Source organism: Rhipicephalus sanguineus, unplaced genomic scaffold (assembly GCF_013339695.2).
Source record: "Rhipicephalus sanguineus isolate Rsan-2018 unplaced genomic scaffold, BIME_Rsan_1.4 Seq433, whole genome shotgun sequence".
Classification (NCBI taxonomy): Eukaryota; Metazoa; Arthropoda; class Arachnida; order Ixodida; family Ixodidae; genus Rhipicephalus; species Rhipicephalus sanguineus.
This window is the reverse complement of record NW_023615247.1, coordinates 564,424-590,060: the sequence shown is the minus strand read 5'-3', so window position 1 is coordinate 590,060 and position 25,637 is coordinate 564,424. Positions and strand designations below refer to the sequence as shown.

General features: G+C 47.5%; 1 protein-coding gene across 1 annotated transcript in view; it reads left to right on the top strand.

Annotated features, from left to right (window-relative positions):
• The window catches only part of LOC119377325 (solute carrier family 41 member 1), an 88,262-nt gene that overhangs the window by 42,026 nt on the left and 20,599 nt on the right, over positions 1-25,637 (top strand). The window contains exons 4-5 of the mRNA XM_037646861.2: positions 13,630-13,776; positions 23,050-23,194. Coding sequence (XP_037502789.1) covers positions 13,630-13,776; positions 23,050-23,194 — 292 coding nt within the window. The remainder of the gene's footprint in view (positions 1-13,629; positions 13,777-23,049; positions 23,195-25,637) is intronic.

Here is a 25,637-nt window from a genome sequence, read left to right as displayed (position 1 = left end):
AATAGGACAGAGAGGCGTGTACCGCGCACTTTCTTGTTCAGCATGATTCCGTGATGGCACTTAAGCTGTGTGCTACTGCGTCGTAACGGGCTTTTCGCATGACCGATCAGCGACAGCAAAGCGTCATAGAACGTGCTCTATCTCTTTGCCGGGCTGATCGCCGCAAGCGGCGACACACTGAACGCGTTGTTTTAACAGCGAAGCGGTTTAAGCTATCGGCAACTTGTACTCCCTCGTGCAAAACTCCACGGGTGCGTATGCGCCACAGGAATTGAGCAAGCCGCACTACAGAGTACAGCAGGTGCGAGCGTTAAACGAAAGCTCTGCTCGACGAAGTGGAGCACGTGAAACACGTGAAAAGAGAGAACGAAAGGGATAGAAGGAAAGAGGAAATAAACAGAGAGAGAAAGAAAAACAAAGAAAGAAAGCGATAGAAAGAAAATAAAGACATAAAAAGATAGAAAGACAGGGAAAGACATAGAAAGAAACAGACACGAAAAAGAGATAGAAAAAAAGAGCAAGACAGGAAGAGAGAAAGAGAAGACAGAGAAATAAAGATAAAAAGAGTGAGAAGAGAAAGGAACAGACATAAAAGAGATACAAGAAAGATAGAGAAAGAAAGGGAAGAAAAAAATAAAGAAAAACAAGGAAGACCACGCAGCTCCGCTCTTCCTTCGGGCTTGACGCCACTAGTGCGACGCTGCCAGAATTCTTTCGGGTAAATATAATGCACTGGATACTTACACTGAGCACTTGCGAAATGCTATCATGATGATCAAGCCTTCGGCACAAACTAGATCTCTGATGCAAGCCAAGTTCAACTGAGGCCAGTAGCTCGTGCCAGTGACGGCGAAAGCCCATGCCTTGCACGCATCGCAGACAACGGCGCCGCCAGTGTTTCCGTGTTCTTTCAATCTGTGATATCATGAGCACAAGGTACAGCGGCAACTGCGGTAACTAAGCTTAGCATTTTATACACGTTGGCGGCTCTTACTAGCGCACCATTCTCTGGTCCAAGCGGCAAAGACGATATCGGCGCCTAACCGTCGGCTGTGAGGGTACCGCCGCCTACGAGAGCGAGCTGCCGACTATCCACCGACCGCCAAAATCGCTCACGGACTCGTCCTTCCTCTGTGCAGCAGGAAATATCTCGCCATTCACGAAATTTTCCGGACCTTCAACATTTTCGGACGTCGTGTGATGAGTCTTCGCTCGTGGACGCGCTTTTAAACTGCTTCACGGAGACCATTTCGTTTCCATTCACGTCTGACTCATCACTATCTTGAGCTTGAAAGTTTTCGTCGTGAAGTTTCAGTTTTCAACCCCGTGCTTTACAGCACGGGAGGGGTGCAGCTGATATAACTTTGACGAGGGGTGCTGCTGATATAACTTTGCCTGAATGCTCGCTTGCAGGACCACCGGTTATCTTTGAAAGGGCAGCCGTCGTCTAACCTGTCGCTGCACTGCCGTGACTGTGGTTGCACGCCGGTCTTGACTGATGCAAAAGTGCTTGCACGCCATCGTGACCAGACGGCGCGTGAGCTTTTGGAGGCTTTCTTTATTGGGAAAGGCGGTGATAACTGTGGGGCTAAACCTTCTCTTGCTTTGAACAAAGTTGAGATAGGGTATCTGGATGCGCACATCTGAGGTTTGGGTTTTGTACATGGTGAACGTGTGGGTTGCTTGGTATAAATACATTCGTTTTTTAATAAAGGTTCAGTTGTTAGTATGCGCTTGTCCTGTTGCTTTCTTCTACTAGTCCCACGTTTTTTCGCGCTATTTGTTTGCAGAATGAATTACCAACTCGCCCAACAGTCTATCCTCCCGAATCTTGTGTGGTATTTAGGACTTTCAATGTAAAATCACGGGAGAAAAGGCATGGTGAAGAGAAGGATAAGTCACAGAACGGAAAGTACGTGAACATAGTGAAAAATACGTAGGTGAACTGGTGAGCAAAGGTCGAATGCTAAGACAACATATCCTCAATAGGTTGCCATCTTTGGTCGGTTTTGTCAGTTTCCCAAACAGAACAAAGAACATTGAATCATTAAAACCTGCAGTTATCCGACTGACCTGTGTAGGTGGAGGGATTTAATGCGAGCAGACAGCGATGCTTTAAAGTTGTAAAATGCTAATGGTTACGGCTACAAGACATGCGCTTAAATGCCTTCTATGGTGGGTATGCCAACCTTCAAATCTGTAGCATAACCTCCTAAGAGTCGGGAAGAGTGTTTGCAGGCTATCAAAAAAAAAAAGATGGCTGATCCCTCCGTCATAGGAATCGGTATAACACGAAAGTGAAACGTGCCGTCGCAGAAGTAGTTGATTGTTTATAGTGCATTGGTATATGAGAGCTTGTACACTGTCTACTGTTTTTTGGCAGATATAGCACCGCTTGATGGTGGACGCACTCACGTTGACGCCAGTGGCACATCTCCAAACCGACGACTAACGCCCATGATCGTGATTTCATCCTTGCGGTAGCTGAAGTTGTCAAGATATACCTGGATACCGCGTATGGTGAATCCCGCGCAATGATGGCATCAACAAGCACATAATAAACACTGATAATCGGTATGCGCTCCTCCAAAGTGTCGTGAAACGCGAAGAGAAACAGTACGCGCGTCGTGTGTTCCCTCTAGCCGGGCCTGGCCGTTAATTCTCACAGGGCGAGCGGGGAACGCGGTGCGACAGCCAGGCAAGCGTCGGAGAGCTATTTTTTAATATGGATGGACGCTGTAAATAACGAGGACCCGTGGTCGTTGATCTGGAACACGTCTTTACTTCATGAAGGCTAGCTCCGAAATCCAATCTTCGTTCTCCTCCTCCTTTCGTCCCTGTCCCTACCCCCAAGACTATGCCCCACTATTCTGTTTTCAACATCCTCCGAGGGGGAGCGGACGAAACGTCACATCAGTCATTTTGTGGCTTCCATTACACACAGCTTTTGCACCGGCCGGTTCACCACGTGGCCCGTATAGCCAAACGTACGGAGCAGGCTCTAGCTACCCCGTCTCGTCCGGGAGGCAGCGGCGTCACTCGCCCGAGTTTCCAGAACATCGGAGCAGTGTTGTCTTCGTTCACTATTCCCGCGTCTCCAATATGAATCTGCGTTGAAGCCTGGTCCGGGTGGTAGCGCGCTCCGATGTGGCATAAAAATGATGTGCGAGTCTCCATCTCCGCCGTTTCCATCCTGGCACGGCACTGGTGGTGTGCTCCACCTTCAGGTTTTCCTGCCCACGCTTCACCGCAGCGAAATGGCGTTGTGTCCTCCACGAAGAGCTTGGACATCTGCGGTGATCTTTGTTTCTGCGGCCCGAACTGTGCGACATCCCGAGTTCAGAGACGGATGCCGGCATGGACGCATTTCGTTCCGAAAGACTCATCACATCAGCGGCGAGTTTCTGTGCCTGGCTCTCCTTCTGCTGCCTGGGAACAAGCCGGTTGATGTGCTTGCGCACTCGGATCGCGCAATGACGAGTTCGCTTCGGCGACGTCCGCAGGGCACTGCACTTCACAGCTTGTCTGCTCAGAGAATGTTCAAACATATCAAGTTCTTGTGTTTTCCTTGGCATCCGGTTGTCAATACCAATCGTGCCGAGGCGCCACATAGCCGATTCGTCGCACTCGACACCAGCCGACATGAGGAGGGCACAAGTCGCTGTAGCCTCGTAATGCGAGCTTGTTCCCTGTACGGTCCACCCAAAAAAAACGTTTCGACCGCAGTGAGTTCCTCATTGAGGCGATCAATGCTTCCGGTGGCAACCTTCCAATAAGCGTCTGAGCCAATCACGATGCTGATGTCATCTGGGTGCCAAGTCTCTGGATCGAACAGATCCGCAGCATCGTGTTTTCTGGTGCACAACAGCTCGAGCACTTCAGTGTTCAGTGGTGGACTTGTCGCGGAGCATAACTCGGGTACTTCTAGTGCTTCCAACGTAACGGTGCTGTCGTTGGATCGTCCACGCAGCGTGACAGAAACGCGTTGACAGCGCAAATGATGCCGCCGCTTTGCATTTCCGAACGTCACCAATGAGAGCTCTTCGATGCCAAGGGCTCTACACCGCAATCTCGTTGCAACGTCGGTGCGGATAAACGAACGCTGGCTGCCGCTGTCCAGCATCACACGCACCAGGAGTCGTCGTGGTCCGCTCTCCGCCCAAACACGACCAGTCTGAAGCAGCACAGACTTGGCTCCTTTTTTACCAGTTGAAGCCGTGGTTACTGTCCGGGAAGTAGTTCCAGACGTAACCAGCTGCTCGGTCGTTCTTGGAGAAGCGGTCATTGCGACAGCGCGTGACAATTCGCAGAGGACCGTTAGGTGTCGGCGTCGGCACTTGTTGCACGTGAGGTTCCGGGAAACTCGGCAAAATTTCGCGACATGATTGCGCATTCCGCACCTGTAGCAGCAACGAGAGTTGCGCAACCTGGCTTTTTTCTCTTCGACAGACATGTCAGCTGTGCATTCTGCGAGGCTGTGAGCTCTGCTGTTGCACAGTACGCAAGACAGAGTGCGCTGCTGTAGGGACTCCGTCGCAACCAGCGCAGATGCTGATGGAATGGCATGTGCAGATCTCGTCGGCGAATTCATGTCATCATGTACCATGGTCGAGTGGCAAGGATGCGACGACGGCGCTGCTTGCTTTCCTTCTTCGCGCACTTCGACCTGGATTTTCAAAAAAGACAAAATGTCGGTCGCCTTGTGCGTTCTTGCTTCTGGGGTTGTGCGCTCAGCTGATGTGTCACCATCCTGGGTGCTCTCCTCTTTCTTCTTTTGTCGGTACAATACAGCCAAGTCTTCTGGCAAGCACCTCATCAGGACGCGATTAAGCACCACAGTGTACTGATTAGGTGGTACACCCAGGCCTTCGAGCGCACTTACGCGGAAACGCAGTGTCATGCAGCACCCGAAGCTTCTCCACTTCCTTGGAACTCCTCACCGGCGACAATGCAAGAAGCTGGTCGATGTGCTCGTTGACTAGTAATTCTTGTCGACCGAAGCGCTCTTTCAGTGTGATCACCGCAATTTCATAGTTGTTATCAGCCAGCCTGATGCCTTCGATAGCTCGCTTGGCCGCTCCCGTCAGGTACGTCAGCAAATACTTAAATTTCTCGATCGGCGGCAACTCGGTGTTCTCGTGAATCGTGGCGCTGTAATGGTCCCAGAATTCTTGCCACTGACGTAAATCTCCGGCATACGTCGGGACCTGAAGCGTCGGAAGCGCGACCGACCGATAGCGTGGCGTTCTGACGGGTCCTGGCGGCGCCCCAGCAGATCCGATGTTGCTCTGGGTGGCTGCTACCCGGTCGTCATTGGGTTCACTCCTAGACGGGCCGCTGAGACCGGTTGCCTGTTGACGCTGTGACAGGAAGAACTGCGCATCAGCAATCGCGTACAGGATCTTCTCGTGGTAGTAGTTTGCGCCCTCAACTTCTCCTTCAATAGCCTCGTCTTCCGTGAGATCGAGAATGTCCTTGTCCAGCTGGCGGAGCTCAGCTTCTTTCGTCTTTAAAACGGCGACTTGCCTATTGACCTCACGCGCCTCGGTGTCGGGGTTCTGCAGCAGTCCTGTCAGAAGCGTAATATTCCGGGAGACGCTGGCCCTGACAGTTCCACGCACCTTCCGAAGACGCTCGGTCGAAGACATCGTTGTCCAGCACTGACCAGCTCCCGGGTTTCACGGCACCAAATGTAAATAACGAGGACCCGTGGTCGTTGATCTGGAACGCGTCTTTACTTCATGAAGGCTAGCTCCGAAATCCACTCTTCGTTCTCCTCCTCCTTTCGTCCCTGTCCCTACCCCCAAGACTATGCCCCACTATTCTGTTTTCAACAGACGCTATGAGCCAGCCTTCGGCTAAAGCCGCCGCGTCGCGGTGTGCTAAAACGTTGACAAAAATTACACTTCTATTGGAAACGCGCCGAACCTGGGACGGTCGTAGCAACGGCGCGTTTGTTGGTTTTGTTTTTTCGAGCTTGGTGGCACCCTGTCACCGCCCCATTATGAAGGGGACGCTCATAGCATCCATTCATCCATCCATCCATCCATCCAAGAGCGCTGTGCGAGGAAAGTGTGAAAGGTTAAAGGCGCGTCCACGTAGTCTCAGTAATGTAGTAGAACTCGCTGTCGGGCTAGTTGGTACATGTCTGAATTAAATAGTCAACTTCGCGCCAAAATCACATTCACACAGAAAAAGAAACACAAGACAGGACGGGCGCTCACTTACAACTGTTTATTCCTTGAGGTAACAGGCTAATTTACACCCACTTCTCTTCAACACATGCGCAACATGCTCGCTTACCTAATCATGCTATCGGACACATTCTCTCTAGATACCGTACTTCCGAGTCATACAGGCTGAGTGATGTCTCGCTAACACAATTGATACCCCGTTTCTTTATGTGATATGCCTCCAAAATTTCCCGCGCTACCTTGCTTTTACTTTTTCCCAGGATCCTAATCTGCGTGAAGCACGGTGTGCATCCACATGAAGCGACATGCGCGCTTAAATGCGCACCTTCCTTATTCTTTACCGTGAGAGCGTGTTCCCTCGCTCGATCATTGACGCAGCGCCCCGTTTGGCCAACATAGCTCTTCCCGCACGATAGGGGTATCACGTAAACCACTCCGGTGGCGCACTTCGTGAACGGCCGCGCATGCTTCTTTTTGCAGCCTTTCGGCTGTTGAGCATGACTTCCATTGATGCGAGGGCACAACTTCGCTAGTTTGTTTGGGGCCGCGAACACCAGCGGTACACCATGCCGACTCGCCACCTTTTTTAAGTTGTGTGTAACCTTATGATTATAAGGCACCACCTCCGGCCGTTCTTTATCCTTTCGTGCTTCCGTTGGGCCTTTTTTTACCTTCTGCAGAAGGCATTCCGCAACAGCATACAAAATCGAGCTAGGGAACCCGGCGACCTTCAAACGGTCTAATTGTGCACTAAAACTAGATTTCATGAGATGCGGACACGACTTCCGAAGTGCGGAAGTCGAATGTCTACTGAGAACCATAGTATTGGTTTCGCGTTCTCAGTAGACATTGAGGATTTATTTTATTCAGTGCCACATGATGTTCTTTTTAAGGCAGTGATGACCTGTATTGATGAGCACGGAATTGTTGACTTTCAAGGTTCAGTAGGCACGCTTGCGGATAGATTTTTATCACTGCTGGAAGCCTATCTTGACTCCACTTTTGTGTCATATGAGGGTAAAATTTTTCTGCAGCGTCAAGGAATTTGCATTGGGTCATGTGTTGCTCCTTTGCTGTGCAACATTTTTCTTTCACAGATTGACAAAACACTGGAGCAAATTTTTAGCAATGAAATGGTTTTTAAAGTTTTTAGATACGTAGACGATTTTCTGATTTTACTAAAAAAACGGGAAGATTTGACCAACCAAGTAATGGTGGATAAGGTTTTAGAGACTTTTCGGCAGAACGAACAAGGTTTGTCCTTTACGTATGAGCTGCCTGACGATGGAGTCCTGCAGTTTTTAGACTTAAAACTAACCCTTTGTGACAGTCATGTTTGCTGGTGTTTTTCCCCCCGTGCGAAGAAGGAACTTTTACCCTTTGGTTCGGCCCACTCGAAAACCGTGAAGAGGGGCATTGCAATGCTTTCCCTGGGGTCCGCACTTCGGAAGTCGTGTCCGCATCTCATGAAGTCTAGTTTTAGTGCACAATTAGACCGTTTGAAGGTCGCCGGGTTCCCTAGCTCGATTTTGTATGCGGTTGCGGAATGCCTTCTGCAGAAGGTAAAAAAAGGCCCAACGGAAGCACGAAAGGATAAAGAACGGCCGGAGGTGGTGCCTTATATTCATAAGGTTACACACAACTTAAAAAAGGTGGCGAGTCGGCATGGTGTACCGCTGGTGTTCGCGGCCCCAAACAAACTGGCTAAGTTGTGCCCTCGCATCAATGGAAGTCATGCTCAACAGCCGAAAGGCTGCAAAAAGAAGCATGCGCGGCCGTTCACGAAGTGCGCCACCGGAGTGGTTTACGTGATACCCCTATCGTGCGGGAAGAGCTATGTTGGCCAAACGGGGCGCTGCGTCAATGATCGAGCGAGGGAACACGCTCTCACGGTAAAGAATAAGGAAGGTGCGCATTTAAGCGCGCATGTCGCTTCATGTGGATGCACACAATGCTTCACGCAGATTAGGATCCTGGGAACTAGTAAAAGCAAGGTAGCGCGGGGAATTTTGGAGGCATATCACATAAAGAAACGGGGTATCAATTGTGTTAGCGAGACGTCACTCAGCCTGTATGACTCGGAAGTACGGTATCTAGAGAGAATGTGTCCGATAGCATGATTAGGTAAGCGAGCCTGTTGCGCATGTGTTGAAGAGAAGTGGGTGTATATTAGCCTGTTACCTCAAGGAATAAACAGTTGTAAGTGAGCGCCCGTCCTGTCTTGTGTTTCTTCTTCTGTGTGAATGTGATTTTGGCGCGAAGTTGACTATTTAATTCTCAGTAATGTGTTTGGCGGTAGATCAGTGGTCTAAACGCCCACTAGCCATTGTCGCGGACCGAGAGGTCATGGGTTCGATAACGGAACTTTTTCTTAGTTTTTTTTTCTTTGCCATCTCATGGCGTTCATTTTGCTGACGTATTTCCGTCACGGAAATACGTCACGAAAGTCTTGATGGTCCCCGGCACAACACTTTCGTGTTATGTTAGATAACTGCGAATATTGTGAGCCTAGATTTTCTTCTTGCGAACGTATTATTATTTTATTATTATTATTATTATTATTATTATTATTATTATTATTATTATTATTATTATTATTATTATAACAAACAGCAAACATAACAGCTAAGATATTAACTACTGGGGTTTTACGGGCGAAAAGCACGATATGAATATGAGGCACGCCGTAGTGTGGGACTCCGCATTAACTTAGACCAACTTAATGGGCACCTATATCTAACTACAAGGGTGTTCCTTACGTTTCGCCCCCATCGAAATGCGGCTGCCGTGGCCGGGAATCAATCCCGCGTCCTCGATGGGAAAAAAAGCTATTTATGAGAAGTTAGCAATAATTTTTCTTTTGTCACCGAAGTCGTGTATTGGCCGGTGAGTTATAAGAACCATTTAAGAGAACAAAGATGTAAATTAATAGAGATGTGAATATGAGATCAAGAAACGTTACGTAACATTTTTAAAACAGGCTCTAATATTCTTAAAACGAAGTAGAATCTTCTTGGTTTTCGCATTGTTGTTTAGCGTGTTGCTATTTTTCTCCCTTTGCGGTCCCAAGGAGGCGCTGTTCTTTCGGTGTCAACGACACCAGTGTTTTCGAGTAAACGTCCATCGCTTTCTCAGAGGCGCTAGATAACCGAGAGATTGCCCTTAAGACTCGTATCTCAGGCTTTGGTGTTCGATTGATTTTAGGGTACTGACATCCGCCGAACCATTGAATACGACTGGCAGCATTGGCTGCCACCACCAAGGGGGCAGGAAGACTCACCAAGGAGTCGCTCTGCGTGGATCCGGTATACACCCGGGACCTCTGTGGCGCTGCCTGCATCGGCATAGCTTCTTCTCCAAAGGTATGACAACCGTTTTCTCACTTCAAGAACAAAATTGTCTGTTTCCATTTTCGTTTCGTTGTTTAAGCAGCTGTTTCTTTTTTTTTACAGCAAGGCCAAGATCATGCGCATGCTGGGTGATCCCTTTTGCACTTGATAGTGTGGTGAACAAACGGAGGTTGCGTGATGAGTGAACACTCGCTCTACGTTTTGCGCAATTTGCTTTGCCTCTGCATGAGAGGAATAGGTGCCCAAATATTTGGCATTAGAAGCATCTTCTTGAATTCGGAATGTACGGTCTCGTGTTGACTTTTACGTATCTTGCCTCAAGAGAGATAGGCATTATACTGGTTGCGGAGGTGAGTTTAACGTATATATTTACTTAGACTTCTTGGTCATTTCGGCTCAATTCATTTTGTTGGGCTATGATGATGTTTTGTTCTTAGAACCTTTCAATGAGATCCCCATCACTCAGACTTAAAAAAACTTCCGTTGTCGCACTCTGCTTTTGTTCAGTGAACGGTGTTCTGAAGTATGTGTGTCACTGCCCGTCTTTCTGAGCCCAGAGAGCTTTGTACTTTCTCTTTTTCTGCTAGTTCGAGGAGAATACCTTCATTTGACACCTTTGCGCTTATGTTTAGGTGTTATTTTCTGTTTAAAACACTTGACCCGCGGTAGTAGTATTAGTGGTATAGTGGTTATGGTGCTCGACTGCTGACCGAAGGTCGCGTGACCGAATTCCGTCCGCGGCGGCCGCATTTCGATGTTATCAAAGTGCTACAGGCCCGTGTACTCAGATTTAGGTACACGTTAAAGCATCCCAGGTGGTCGAAATTTCCGGAGCCCTCCATTACGGCATCCCTCATGATAATATTGTGGTTTTGGGACGCAAAACCCCAACTATTATATCTTTAATATCTTTTATATCTTTAAATCATTATATCTTTAAAGCACTTGGCAGTAAGGAACGGCGGTTGCTTTTCCAAAGATGTGATTTCACTATGTACAAGATTAATGCTTTAAAAATAGTGCGTTGGTCCAAACAAAATACAAGTCGCTGCAATATGGCCTTTCTTGAAGACCGATCAAAAACACGGGAATCTTGTGAAGCCTTGAAGAAATGTAATCGATTGAAAACTGCGCCAACTACCAATCCGGAAGCCCTACCTGGGCATTCAGCAGAACTCGCGAAGAAATCTACGCAACGTCGGTCACACACCGTTATTATAACCGAATATGATACACTCAAGACTGGATATCCACACAAGGAAAAAAAGTGGTAGTAAAGGGAAGAGAGTTTCACATTTAAAAAAAAAGAACACAAGGCATAGTAGAAGTGACAAAGACGAATACAAGAGAGAAGAATACCAAAATGCCACTACTGATTTCTCTGGGCAGGTCAGTCCAGGGGTGCGCCTGCGTGAAGCAGCGGCCAAAAGGGTATGCCACCTTGGCAATGGGGTGTGTCGGCGAAAATACTTGACTACTCCGTTGCATGCTTAACAATGCGTTAAGAAGCAGCGACTTTGCATGCTTAACAAAGTGTTAAGAAAGAACAAAGCACCATGCTTTCTTTTTGTTTACAGATACTGGTATTTGCAGCTCTGTATATCATTTTCTGAAGCGCCAAGGGTAACGAAGAGCTCTGACGGCGCTCCTTGCTGCAGAGAACCTGAGCATACACCCCATTAGGCGATGAAGAGGCGATGAAGAGTTCCGTGGATGAAGAGTAGGGCGCAAAGGCAAACAAAAACTGGATGAACCACCTTCTTATAGGTCAAATTGCTCTTTCCGCAACGTGCTAATAAAACAGTAGGTAACACAAAGTCAGTATCTAAATCCCTTATGTGGTATCAATTTCATGAACCGGAGAAATATGAAAGGCTTTAGGTTAGCTTGACTATCTGTGTCTCAAGAAATGATCGTCGATCCCTCTTGCATAAGAATCGTTCATAATACAGAAGTAAAACGTGTCTTTATGGAAGTATTTGTCACTGTGTTGGACGTGACAAAGTACGACTTTCGCAGCGTGTATTTGTACACTGGTCCAGCCTGCAGCCAGTGGGACCAGATTCACTACGCTGCCAAATCAGAAACCTCAATGTTTTCGGAAGAATGGTTTCGGAAATTTTCGGAAAAATGGTTTGCAAATTAAGTGACTAGTGCAGTGCCTTTAGTGAAAGGGACCAGTCTACTAAAAACAATGTCCACGTGCAACCAAAATGTGAAATTTTTGTGTGCAAGGTACTACTAAAGCAAGTAATGGAAATAAAGCACTTTCCTCAAACATGTTCTGAAGCAAATTTGTGTCGAGGTAATGTTGTTTCATTCTGGTAAGAATATTGCCAAACCATTTCTGTTTAAAGAACATTTTTTTCATGTTCTCTGCAATGTAAATCTATTTAACCAAGCTCTCTTACACACTTTTGCGTTGATTCTTCTTTTCAGGGCCGTGGAAACACGAATTTTCATTTTCGCAATCTGTTATGTGCCACATATCGAACAAATAACTAGAGGTAAAACAGGGATGCTTCAATGGCACCCTAGGTTGCACCACTATTCAAATCTTTGATCAGTCCATTCTTGTGGAACAGAAGCGTACGTGAGATGTGAATCTGGTTGTATTCAGAAAAGTTTATTCATTGTTCAATTGCGTGCTTCTGTGATGTAAGTATATCTTTCAGTCTTGCACCATGAAATAAATAAGGATAATAACGTTTATTTTCGTCTCTACATTGATGGACAGCTGCTTTCCGTGGAGGTAGCTTGCCAAGGACTCACAGCTACCTTTGTACACACAGCAGCGACAACGGTCAGCGGTAGCAACTTCTATAAAATGCATTGGTGGGCTAGTTGACATTTGCACAAAAAAACACTGGATTTAACTTCAGTAGCATGCTAACATCAGCAAACAGAGGACAGCTGAGTCTAATATTTCGGACTTCCCTTCAAAACACCGCATTAAATGGCTTGCATGCTGGGGATCCACAAGTCATATTATTACTACACATACACTAATCCTAACTTGATTTCTTGATATAAGAGAAGCAACACTAATTTTGGATGACACAGTTTGAAGCTTTAAATCAACATACGGGAAATGTACACCCATCATTGTAAATATGGATAATTCAGGATGTGAGCTCGCGTAAGCGTCTCCGAGTCGTCGTTATGCTGTTCATACATTGACTATTGTAACTGACTCCTGTCAATTTCCGCTGGAGTGTTGTATTCTTCGTGGTATACTTGCATGTTACAAAGGTATTACCCTGCTTTCTTCTTGCGCCGACTCTCGCGGCATCTGTACGTGACCTGTGTGCTTTCCAAAATAAACCACTCTGAATGCACCAGGGTTCTTCTGTATGAATCAGCTAGCTTTTCTTACGCTGCTACACACGGACACACACACTTTTCCGTGGATACCAAAGACTACGCTTTAAAAAACTGTAACACTCCAGACGAAATGGAAATGACGAGCACAGTCGTCAGTCTTCGATATCTCATTCACGAATGCGACTCTTTATGACTGTGTCATTGCATATTTCAGAATAATGGCTTGCGCTCGCGTCCTTCCAGAATGTCTACACCGCCATTCGCGTCGAGCGCGCAGTCTCAGTTGGAGCGTCCAGGAACCTTCCGATACATGAACACGGGTTTGGCGATGGGAGATACCTTTGTAACATTTCTTGCAACCTTCTTGGACTGGTTGGTCATATATCTGTGAAAGAAAGAAAACATTTGGGAAGAAAGAAAACAGTTGAAAAAATGATGAGTCGTTTGCGTGCGCGCAGTCCTATATCATTAATTCATTCAACTTTGTGCGCGCTGCAAACGATTTCGTTGTGTGAAAGATTTCTAAAACGAGTGCATGTTTAAGTATCGAATCGATCGGCTTGTGCAGTATAGAGAAAATCGTGTGACTAACGAATGTCGCCTCATAAATATTGCAATCGTCTGCCACAGAAGAATTATTACGTTGGATACGCAGCAGGCAATGGTGTTAATAAAAGTAGACGTGAATGGTGAAGTGCCCATAATACTGGTGGTTACAGAACGTGGCTGTGACTTCATAATTTATTCATTGCTGAACGCAGGAACGGTGATGGTTCTGGTGGTCGCGTACTCTAACCGCTGCCGCATCAACCCGGACAATGTGGCCACATCGGTGGTAGACGCACTCGGCGACATGACTACGCTGGCCATATTGGCTGGGTTCTCTACTCTTCTGTATGGATACATATGTGAGTGCGCACATTTCGCTATAACAGCAATGCCTAATTATAGCAACGTCGTGTTACTTCTCAATATGTATCATCACTTCGCATTGTGTACCTCTGGTTCATGACACACCTGAATAATCACTGTCACGATTGAATCAGTTATTCGCCAATATCACAGCGAGTGACCTTTGGCCTCGATATACTGTCACGGTCGAGCTGTATATCATCAGTGACCGCAATTTCTTGACGCCCTTTGGTTATCCTCATCCCTTGCGCCACAGAGCACCAAATTCCTCATTTTTGTCGTCATTATTGGGACCAGATGTTTGTTTTGAGGCTGCAAGGCGTACAGTGGTAGACGTAAGTGTGCATAGTTTGGTTTCAACCTAGGAAATGGCAGCAAAGTATCTAAGAGTCCATCGCATCATTAACCTACAGCACTGCTCTCGTATGGCACATTGTGACGTTCGCTAACAGAGGCCAACGAACTAAACTTCCAGCAGACGATGCCGCGAAGGTATAGATTCGCCCCTGCTGTTTACTAAGGAGGGTTTCGTCGATGTAGCGTAGCCCCGCATTCTGTACATGATGCTGAAGCACCACAGCGTTTATTGCATCGACGCCCCCGGGCAGCATGAGTTGTCATGGTGGTCAGAAACGCTGAGCATACCACGTGTCTGGAATGAACTCATCTTGAGACTCTTTCGCCATTTCTATTAGGGGAACATTTCTGCAGGAATCACAGGGGTAAGAAAGCGCTATCATGGAGTATAGTTAACATAGATTGCTAAATAGGGGCTATATTGTTTCGTAATTCTTCCCAACTCTGCAGAATGGTAGTTAGCCGGGCCCGTTCGTACAAATTGAAAACAGCTGTGCTTTTTGTTCCTAATCATTGAAAGGGTGGCGTTGGGAAGAAAAATTTATCAGTCTCAACGGACTTTTTTTTTTAGCAATCGAGGGCACCCTGTCTGATGCTTTGGAGACGCATAATCCTGACGCAGAGAGGCGCAAAAAAAAATGAAAAAATGCCTCAAACGGAAAAAAAAAACCTCCCGTCTCTCCCCACTTACCTTCCTCACGTATAGTAGCACGTCAGCGACTTCTATACGCCAACTAAATCATCTGCATTTCATTACGAGGTTCTCTATCGTTCTCATATTCTTCACAGCGTAAAGCATCCAAAATCAGTCCTCAGAATGGTAGAGACAGTTTCAAGGTCCGCAGTGAGCTTAGAGTATTGTCTTTTTTCGCGAGCCCTTCTTCTCCACTACCGATGTCGCGTCGCCAATCGCACCTACTTGTCTGAATCAAGACGGTTCGTGACCTTGGCTTTACTTCCTTGCCGCCTTACATCCAGCACGAGGCTGGCCACTGCGCAACTTCCCGCTCAAGCTGTGCCCATGACTCCGATATCAGTCGTGTGCTGCAGAAACACCGCTGGTGCCGACACTTGCAGCGCGTTCTCTTTCGACGCACGCAGCCTCAACAAGTTAACGTTCCACTTCATTAGCTGTATGCGCGACAAACAAACTTGAGCCCTTCCTGCTTGGTTCGTCACGATGGCTAAATTATGTGCTCGTTCATTGCGTGCGGCGATGATGTCTATATACACTTGTCCTGCTCCAGTGAAAGCGCAATCATGTTGTGCCAAGATTTAGCTTGCGTACGTCGTTGTTTCTTTTCCTACTTCATGCATGAGAACGTCGCAATATGATTACTTTCGACCGTGGCCTCCTAGGAGGTACACAAAAAAATGCACAAAGAAACTAATAGCACAACTGAAATACCTGACAAAATAGTAAAATATTTCTCATGATAGTGGAGGCATTGCGAAAATTCATGTATGAATTATTTGTGACCAAATCGAAGCTCTCTTTTATTTTCTCTTGAACAATTGTGGAGAATATCGGCGGCTTTAACGTACGGGCTTCGATTTTATTGCAGATGGACAGAAAGTCACCCGAGAGGAAGTAAATACAACAGAAACCTAAGGAGTTCTTTTTAATTAATACCATTTTTCAAGTAAGTAACTGTACTAGCATCAGTAAGACGAGGTCACATCTGCATACACAACATCATTACGCCCTGCGCAGCCACACTTACTCGCTTAGTACGGAGAAGTGCGTGCGAAAACACTCCTTTTTTCTACAAAGATCGAAGTTTCGCTCGAGCATTCTTCACTCCGAGCAGAGAAGGCAGACTCAAGCAGAGTAGGCAGACGCACACTCAATTGGACGCGGCGCGAGACACATTGTAATTGTAGAAACAGGGGTTTCTGATCCGGAGCTGCCGTGTTTCGTCTATTTTGTCAACGGAGTGTGTTGCCCCGGCCAACACACTCTGGTGCGAAATAGAATTTAACAGAAGACATCATTAGGTAGCACCCAAGAGCATATATAAACAGCCAGAAGCATGACAAATGCATAACAGCTAGAGTTGGGAACAGGCAGCAGAAAAACGTCGCACGCACGTGCGATGATCCTTCAGTCGGCGAAGGCAACGAGGCACTATCCCGCGTATCTTCAAAATAGGACAAGCGCTTTGCTCACGACCCAACAAAGCCGTTTAGATACGGACTGTCGTACGTGCAATATATGTAGCTGTCTGGAGAGGTTTGTGGAGTCGCTTTCAAGATTACATGCGCCTCTCCCCTTCAAGTTCACATTAGAGAAACAAATTTTCAGAAAATGAAATGAGAACAAACGCGACGTTAAAAATAATAGTCATACGACGAACGCCATTGCATAGCACTCAGAAGCACAACGAAAATATTGACTTGGACACCACTGCTGCGGTTGGAATGAAAAACAAAAACTATAGCGGTTGTTCCGTGTACGAATACAACCAATGAGCGAAGCTCCTTAGAAATGGGACGGAAACGACTATGCGCCTGACCTCGCGGCTGGCTTTCATGAAGGCGGTAGGGTGGGGAGCGGGTGGGGAGAGCGTCTGCTGCGCTCAGTGGCGGGAATGTCTGTGCGAGTAAGTGTGCGGCGCGCGCAGCGCAGGGAGGGAGACAGGTAGGAGAGGGGTGCGAACGGTGATGCGGTGGGAAGCGCGCGCCGAACGCCGCGCGCTTTTCGTTGTCTTTTTGCGCCGGCGCCGGGTGGGGAGAGCGTCTGCTACTACTTCGACAAAGCGCCCGTAGTGCGCTGGAATGATGGTTGTCCTTTCACAATCCACGATAAAGGTGGTGAAAGTGAAAACGACCATTATAACCAGTTGTGCACACAGTTTATTTCTTTTAACCTCAAATTTGTGGTGCCTTAGAACCAAACCACTCGAGGCTTAAAGATGTCATCCTAAATCCCCGGCCACTGCAACCCAAAGCGATGCTTATGAGAAGGGGGCTTCAGCGGCGACGGCAGGGTGCGGGCCTAAGGAGCTTCGCTCCTAAAAACTGGAGGACGCTTGAGCTACGCCTTCCAGATGTAGAACGCGATAGCATAATCGGGCCGCGTTCGCATCACCTTCTCAATGGCTTTCCACGCTTCACTTCTCGGTGGACACATCGACAGTGCCGCAAGGAGAGGAATGTGTGTGCGCGTAACATTGGCCCTCTCAAACTATCCTAGAATTACTTGTGGAAGTACGGTTGCGAAGTGCCTATATACTACACCACAATTCTTCCTTTTGCGAACTGGCGAAATACCCACACCGCGTAGGTAACACGCGCACCTGCGCACTTCGTTGATGCTGGTGCTGATGATGATGACTAATTACGCCTGAGCGCTTTGTAGTTGGCTGGCCTTTAAACAACACTCTCGCTGCGCAATTCACGTTTTGACGCCTGGTACTACTCCACGCTTCTGCCGCGCCATATTACATGCGTTGAGGAGACTCATCACACTACATGACAGTCGTATAAGGTTTTTTTTTTCCCGAAACAGCTTCACGTGGTTCTGGGCTAGAACACCTGCTTGTCACGCAAAAAGCCTGGTCTCGATTCCGACTCGAACCGAAGATTTTTATTATTTAAATATTTGCATCTTTCTCGAATTGTCGCTCATATACGACGCCGCTTTTTCGCTCACAAAACGTCACCGACACCGACACCAGAATTTTGTGAGACGAGCTCTTTGACGCTATCTATCGCACTAAAACAAGTAATCCAGACGACTGCTGAAATCAATGATAATTCTAACAGCGCCAGCAGCTTACGCACACACTCAACTGTAGCGTGCACAATTGACAATAATTTGTCATCTGCAGGGAATCAGGACGCCGTTCACACAATTCCCAAGCGTCGAACACTTCTATACAAGCTCAATAAGCACATACTCAGGGACAGTGATTCAATAATCAACCCATTGCCAAACTAACTTTCGTCGAGTTCTTCATCACGTTAACTACTGAAAATCCGCTGAAAACCCTCTAAAACTGAAGTATTCAAGTACTCATTTTTTTAATTATTACGGCTGCACAAAAGTAACATTTGAATAGAAACTGGCTCAGTTGAGTGGTGTGGTGTGAGAGAAGACGCAAACGAACATCGCTATAGTTTCTGAGCAACGCGTGACATACAGGGCTTCTTTTCTTTTATTTCCAGCGTTGCTTGCTTTCCGGAAGGAAATGGTGTAGACGCTATATTATGTGTCTTTATGGCGCTGTGTGCGACTGAATCCATATCCTCTGTAGAAATTTCTGCTTTCCAGTAGAGACATTTCGTGAACTTGTCATCATCCGGAACTTTAATCAGCCAGATTCTAAACACCGCCTGTTTGAGCCATTCCTTCTTGATATCTTAGTCCTATTTATTAGGAGACATCAGGGGGAGCATATAGTACACATTCAGACTTTGTCCGGTTCTCGAAGGTTTGGTTACCTTCACACGCAATTGTCCAGAGGCCACCTATTCAAACTTTGCCGCCAGGCCAAATACGTGAGCTGACACCGAACGTTCGAAACAAACCGCGATCCCACCCAATGGATTTCCAATGCACCTTAAAGAGGCCCTGCAACAATTTTCCAAGTAATCATCGAATGGCTTCATTCGCGAATCGACCGCCGCAAAAATTTTTAGAATCCGTCAACCATGAGCGGAGTTAGAGATTTGTAGCATGGTGCAATTGCGTTCTTTCTCTCGTCCCGACGAGTGCGCTGGAAGCCAAGCACGGTGGGATGGCACGGGGGAAAGAAGTTACGTCACGCGCGCGTCGTGACCTTGGGCACTTTTTCTTTCTTTTTTTAGGGGCGAAGCTCCTTAAGGCGGCGCCCGTTCGTCCCTCGTAGTCGTAGTAGTCGTAGTAGTCGTAGTGCGTAACCAGTCTTACGCTTTGACCTCCAAGGTGGTGCCGGTGGGAGATTTTTCCTGTGCGTTGTTGAACAATAAAAAATTCGCAGCGTGCGCGTTAACTAAAAGCCGAACTCTTCTGTTTCTCATTCCCCATTAGCAGCCATTGGCATGTTCCAGTAGGAAACGTTAGTAGAAGTAGAAGTGTAAGTGTTAGCTAAAAGCAGACTTCTTCTGTCTCTCATTCCCATTAGCAGCCATTGTTTACCTCCAAGGTAGTGCCTGGTGAGATTTCTCCTGTGCGTGATTAAACAATAAAAATTTTGTTCAAAACGCCGTTGATTGATGAAATAAACCAACGAAAGACGCCAGATGTTTTGTAAAAGCAAAACGAAGAACGCCAGATGTTTCTAAAGCAAAACGAAAAGACGCCAGCTGCTTAACGAAAGACGCCAGATGTTTTCTAAAGCAATGGTTTTCTAAACAATGAAAATTCACAGCGTACATGTAACATTAAAGTGAGCTGCAAGTCGTCGTAACTCATCGAACCTTTAGTATAAACGCGCCCGATCTCACGTCGGTGATGATGTACTAGGCAGAATTCACGGAAAATTCACGGTTTACCGATGAACCTCCGCAGCTTCGCCCACTCATCATCATTCACTCCGTGGATATGCTGTGATTTTTTTTTCTTCTAGCGCGTGTCTTACTTTCAGTGTGATCGCGAGCGTGCGCGCGGGCACGTGGTGGCTTCCCACGGTGGCCACGGTGACTATGCAGCCACGATGCTCAAATCAGCCAATGGTCGTGAATTTGGGCATATGGTGCAAGGAGGAAAAGAAAACCGGAAGGACAGGGAGGTTAGCTAGTTCTCAGACCGACTGGCTACCCTGAGCTGGGGTAAGGGGTAAGGGGGATAAAAGATGATAGAAGAGAGGTGTTACAAAAAAGAGAGGAAAACAATAATAAGAAAAACGGCACTGCTTTAAAGGGGCCCCGCAACACTTTTCAAGCATGCTCAAAAAGCGCTGCCGATCGGTAGTCGAGGCTCCCGAGAACACGCGAGCCAAATATTATAGCCATGCGCACGGCCTGGAATTTACAATAAATTCTCAAAGTCAGCTGAAAATCGCTCCCTCTTCTCTCAACAAATGATGTATAACTTAGAAGGATTGATTGTTGGGCGAGTTACTTTCATCGCAAATGATGTATTAGTCCGCAAAATATGACGCGATTGTCGGCAGTTCCACCATTGGCTGATGTTATAATCACGATAACACCCTCATTATTACTTTCGTTGTTAATTTTGTGTTCAATAAGTAGATAATATGCATGTTTATATTCTGTTATCGCGTTAAAAACACCGAACAAACATTAATATTAGCACTTCAGGTCTCACCGACAGCTCGTCTCCTCGTAGTTGCGTGGTTCCGTTTTCTTCGCCATGCGCAGTGCCGAAAGCGTGAATATTTCTGTGCTTTTGACCATAGCCGGTTGCCGTTGAGAGTGGCAGCCGAGTGTTGCCTCGTCAGCTGGGAACTGCATCGTCGGCACGTTCTCACGACCGACCGAGGCAGGGGTAGCAGGGGCGCAGCATGTCTCCGATAACAATGCTGGCGTCCGGTAATGGCGGCGCTTCGGGGTCGTCTGCCAGTGCCGTCTTACGAGGCGGTGTATCGGAGTATGGGCCGAAACCGATCTCAGCTGTCATTCGTTCCAAACGAGCGCGCAGGTTGGCTTCCATGGTTGGCAGAGCGATGAAAACACTCCGGCATTCGAGGTGCACACCCAACATTACCAAACCGACGCGCAGTTTTCAAGCACGCGCGATACACAGTGCGATCGGCTCCGATCGACGAGAACGACGCAAGCCGACCGGAAGTGGCGGTACAGACCACGTGGTTGCGCCCAGACGTCAGAGAGAAAAAAATGAAGAAAAAAATTCCGCCAGCGCTCTTGGGCGGAGCCTCGCCTCTCTGCGCTTCCTCCCTCGACTCGCTGCCTAGCTTTCCGCGCGCTCGCGGCGTTGAGTTGAGGGAGAAAGCTGCGGAACGTGATCTCTATAATTTGGTAACACCACTTAGACTTGACGGATTCGAAAAATGTTTGCGGCATATGACTCGTGAAGTCGTATGTACGCCAATAATGAGACTATTCCAATACAACTAAGAAAGGTGTTGCAGGGCCCCTTTAAGTCTGTCTCTAAGACTAATTGTCCTCAAGAAACGCAACAACGCTCTCAAAGTCTTCCGTGCTGGGGACGGTGTGGGCCAGTGTCCTAAGACCTTTTCCTCCGACAATGGGCGATTGTCAAGTTTATCTAACCCTTTGGAAAGTTCATTTCTTGGTGCGAGGACACTGACAGAGAAGATGAGCTATTGTATCCTCGCAGCTACAGTTATCACATGTCGGGCTGCTGGCAATTCCGATTCGAAATGAGTAAGCATTCGTGAAGGCCACCCCGAGCCACAGGCGACACATGAGCGTCTCCTCAGCTCTAGTTATTCCCGACGGAAGACGGAGCGGTAGATTCGGGTCCAAGTTGTGAAGACGGGCGTCGGTGAATTCCGTCGAGTTCCACTGTGCGAGTGTCAGTTCACGTGCAAGTGAACGAAGCCTTGAAGCAGCGTCCGTTATTGATAACAGTATAGCTTCACAGTGGAGAGCATCGTGTGCAGATCAGGCGGCTTCATCTGCACGGTCATTTCCGTAGATACCGCAGTGGCGCGGTATCCACTGGCAGGCTATGTTGCGCTGCTTCTCTATAGCGCGGTGATGAAGCAGTCTTATGTCAGTGACTAACTCTACATTTGGTCCATGATGATATGGCGACCTAATGCACTGGAGGGCTGCTTTGCAGTCGGAGAAGGCTGACCATGCCACAGGCATGGTCATTCATTTGTAGGAAGAAGAGGGAACGATTTCTAGCTTACTTTGAGAATTAACTGCAAATGGCAGGCCGTGCGGCGCGTTATAATGTTTGGCCACGTGTTCTCAAAAGCCTGAACTACGGCACTGTTTTCTGAGAGTGTTCAAGAAGTGTTGCAGGGCCCCTTTAAGTGGCCTAGTATAATTCAAAAGCTCTCAACACTTATCTCAATAGAATTTCAACGGATGAACAATGTTCTTTTCAATGGCGCGTTCATGACGGCTAAAAGACCTCTTATAGACCGCTAAACTATCAATAAAATTTTAGTGGCCAATATTCAAAAGCATCAACCTTGACTGCAATAATTGAGAGCTTTAGAGTAGGGTACGCGAAGCATTGCGTTAGCGTTTATCGCCACTGCGCATGCGTCATACGCTATCCTCTTGGTTACTTACGTCAAGTCACGGAAATAGAATACGAACGCAATGAACGCTATCTTTGCGTACATTATTCGAAAACTGCCTAATATTTCCGCAACCACACAATATCTCGCTAATACAAGCACTCACCAGTGAAGAGTGTTTTTTTTTTTATATTTTCTTGGTGAATTTTTGATAAGGGTCACCAGGTCGAGCTTGTGTCAATGTGGTCACGCTGCGCACAATACTAGTATGTGCTTGAGTGAGCCTTTAATTAAACGTTCGGGGAAACAAAGGGCCACGATTACTGCTAAACCTACATTAACCTGACACTATATGGAAGCTAACTGTTATTTTGTTGCTAACATCTAGCAATATTGAGGAGAAGCAAAATGAAAGTGGAATTCGTCGCAAGTGGGATGTGAGAGAAACATCCGCCTTACGAATGACAAGCCGTAAATATACGGTGAATACCGTCCTCTAGTATGGGGAATTTCTGTGTGTCTACATTTCAATCACAAAATGTGTCCCGCACGCACTCCTAGGCTTTATTTATCCTACTAAATTATGTTCCCTAAGCCTCGCTGAGATCTACCTATACTTTCTACATATGCAAAGCATTGAACTCACCACCTTTTGCGAAGCACCCTGTTTGTTCTCAGAAGCGGCAGTTCTGCGAGGACATCTGGGAATAAGTTTAAGGCTTCGATCCTTTGCTTTTACTAGCCTCACATTCACGCGCCCTTACATGCTGCGCTTGTTTGTTGCAGCCAAGCCCTGGATCGCCAGTGTGTTCGGCACGGTACTGGTTGTTTTGTGCCCTGCGTGGGTGTACCTGGCGCGCGGCCACCCGACCTCGAGGAAAGTACTGGCTGTTGGCTGGTGGCCCATCATCGTCGCCATGATCATATCCAGGTACATCCTACTTTTATTGTATGACTCCGCATATGTCATCACATGTTGCAGGCACACGTGACATTTTGCACGTCAATGACACGCAAAAGAAATAGAAACGCTCAAGTGGTGCGGATTGAGGAAGCAGCGACGCTGGTGGCGTTGCCCTCCTCCTCTCTCTCATCCTCACTTCCCTTTCTCATCTCTTGTACTTTACTATTCGTGGATATATTATGCTTGCTCTCTCTTTTTCCTATCTCTTTTTCTGTATCTGTTTCTTTCTCCTTTTTTCCCTGTCTATTTCTTTCTCTGTCTTTCCATCTTTTTCATTTTTTCTTGCCTTTCTTTCTCTGTTTCTCTCTCTCTTTCTGTTTTTCTCTCTCTACTGGTTCTCCCGCCTTCTACCTTTTTCTCTATTTCTTCCCTCTTTCTCTCTATTCCTCTCTTTCTATATGTTCCTTTCCCTCTCTCTCTCTCTGTGTACTCGTTCTCTCGCCCATCAGAGTTATTGCACACCACGCCGGACAAATCGGCGCACGTGTTCTGGAAGCGAAGCAGAAGATGTAGAAGGGGACGAGGAGAGCGCCTGCCGGTTCATGATGATGATAGCTTTTTGGTGCCGCCACATGGCATAGGGAAAAGCTTAGCAGCTCCGTTGTAAAAAACTGGAGAACGTTCTTTCCAGCATAACATTACGATAAAGCAATGTTTGCACCACCTACGTGTGTCGCACACATATCATTTCCTGAATCGGCATTTCTAGATGCCAAACTGGCACTAGCCGCAGTTTTCAGGTGTCCCCGATGTTTCGAGACCTGTACGCTGTTACGATCGGCCCCTGCGCCGACTAGGAAGCGGCGTCCCCTGTTCTTCGAACCGGGCGCCGAAGCGCTGCTTGCCTTTACAATGGTTCAAGCGCTTGAATTGTCCTCCCGAGATGGGACGTGAGGCGCCTTGCAGTCCGGCCCATCCCCGTTCGGCCAGACGACCATAATGGTTTTCTGTCGCCAAATCTACCTTGACGAGACAGCGGCGTCCGCGCGGATGACAACCAGCCCCACAAATTGATCGACAAGGTGCTTCGGAACTGCAGACCTTTTGTGTCCGAGCGTGGGACCCATCGCCCTACGGCCTTCACATGGCGGGGACCACAGGTTGCACCCTTTGGTGCAACAGCAGCAGAGTGCGGTGGCCACACCCCAGTCTACGACGCTGACCTGGGCGAGTGTGGGTGGCACCCTCATTAGTGTTGTGTGGGACGCGATTGGACCGTCCCAACTTGCAGAAATTCCCCCATCTAGGGATCTGGGGAAAGAGACCCTTTAAAACGAGCCCCGCGGGCTCATTCGACGCGCAATCGTCGTCATGTAGACACGAAATCCTCGTCCTGTAGGACGAAATCGTCAAGTAGAAACAAACTGCTCGCCCATGTAAATAAAACCTCTGTTAAGTTTGCCTTCCTCCAGCCTCTTCCTCCGGAGTCTGGTGCCTCCAAACCCCAGTCGCAACAACTGGATGGCAGACGGTGGGATATGACGGATCGATGGAAAGCGACATGGACCGGAGGTCAGCCGAAAGCCCTGGAACCTGGAATTCGGCGGGATCGACGCAGCGTACCATGACCGCACGGTATGGGGTGAGTGCCTGGCTTTGCGCTTGAGATGTATCGAGTCTTTTAGCCTAGACCTGTTAAAAGAGAGATAGAACCAGCAACTGCCTAGGAATTGTGGTTGTTATCTCAGCACAGAGCAGCACTCGGCGATGATCTGAGCATGTTAGGATAAGCATGGTATCTCAGATTAGTTGATAGAAGAAGACGAGGGTTCGTTGCGGGAGTGTTTTGGCAGGTTTGAGGCAGTGAAGGAGAAGCAGTGAAAAGGTAGAAAGGGATGTTTGCTACTTGTTACTGCTTGTGTGTTTTGCTTTTGGTATCTGCTGTAGGATTTGCCAGGCTTCAATTTCTCTAGACCCAGAATTGAGACACTGGTGGGTTTGTTTGTGTTTTGTGAGAGCTGAGCCAAAGCAAAGTAGTCGCCATGGACCTGATGAGATTGACGAAAGATAGCCTGTTGGAGTTGTGTTGGGAGCTCGACATACAGGTAGACGACGATACGCCCGCATCAGAAATCCGTGAAGCAATAGTCGAAAGCGAAAATAAGGAAGATGTTGAATACTTCGGGAATATGATCTTAATTGAACAGGAAAAGAGAGAGGCTGAAATGAAAAGAGAACAGGAAGAGCAAATCAAGGAGGCAAAAAGGGTTGAGGAACATAGGAAGGCGATGAAAGCATTAGATGAGGAGATTGAAAGACTAGAACGCGGGTTAGATACGAAGCAGCGGAGTGGTCATTCTGTAGATGTAGCGCACGAGAGGCGCGAGGAACAATCGAGTGCGGTGCAATGCAGAGCCGTAGAGAAGGTAGCACGTCGTGAGATAGCAGCAGGTCAAGAATGAACCGAGGT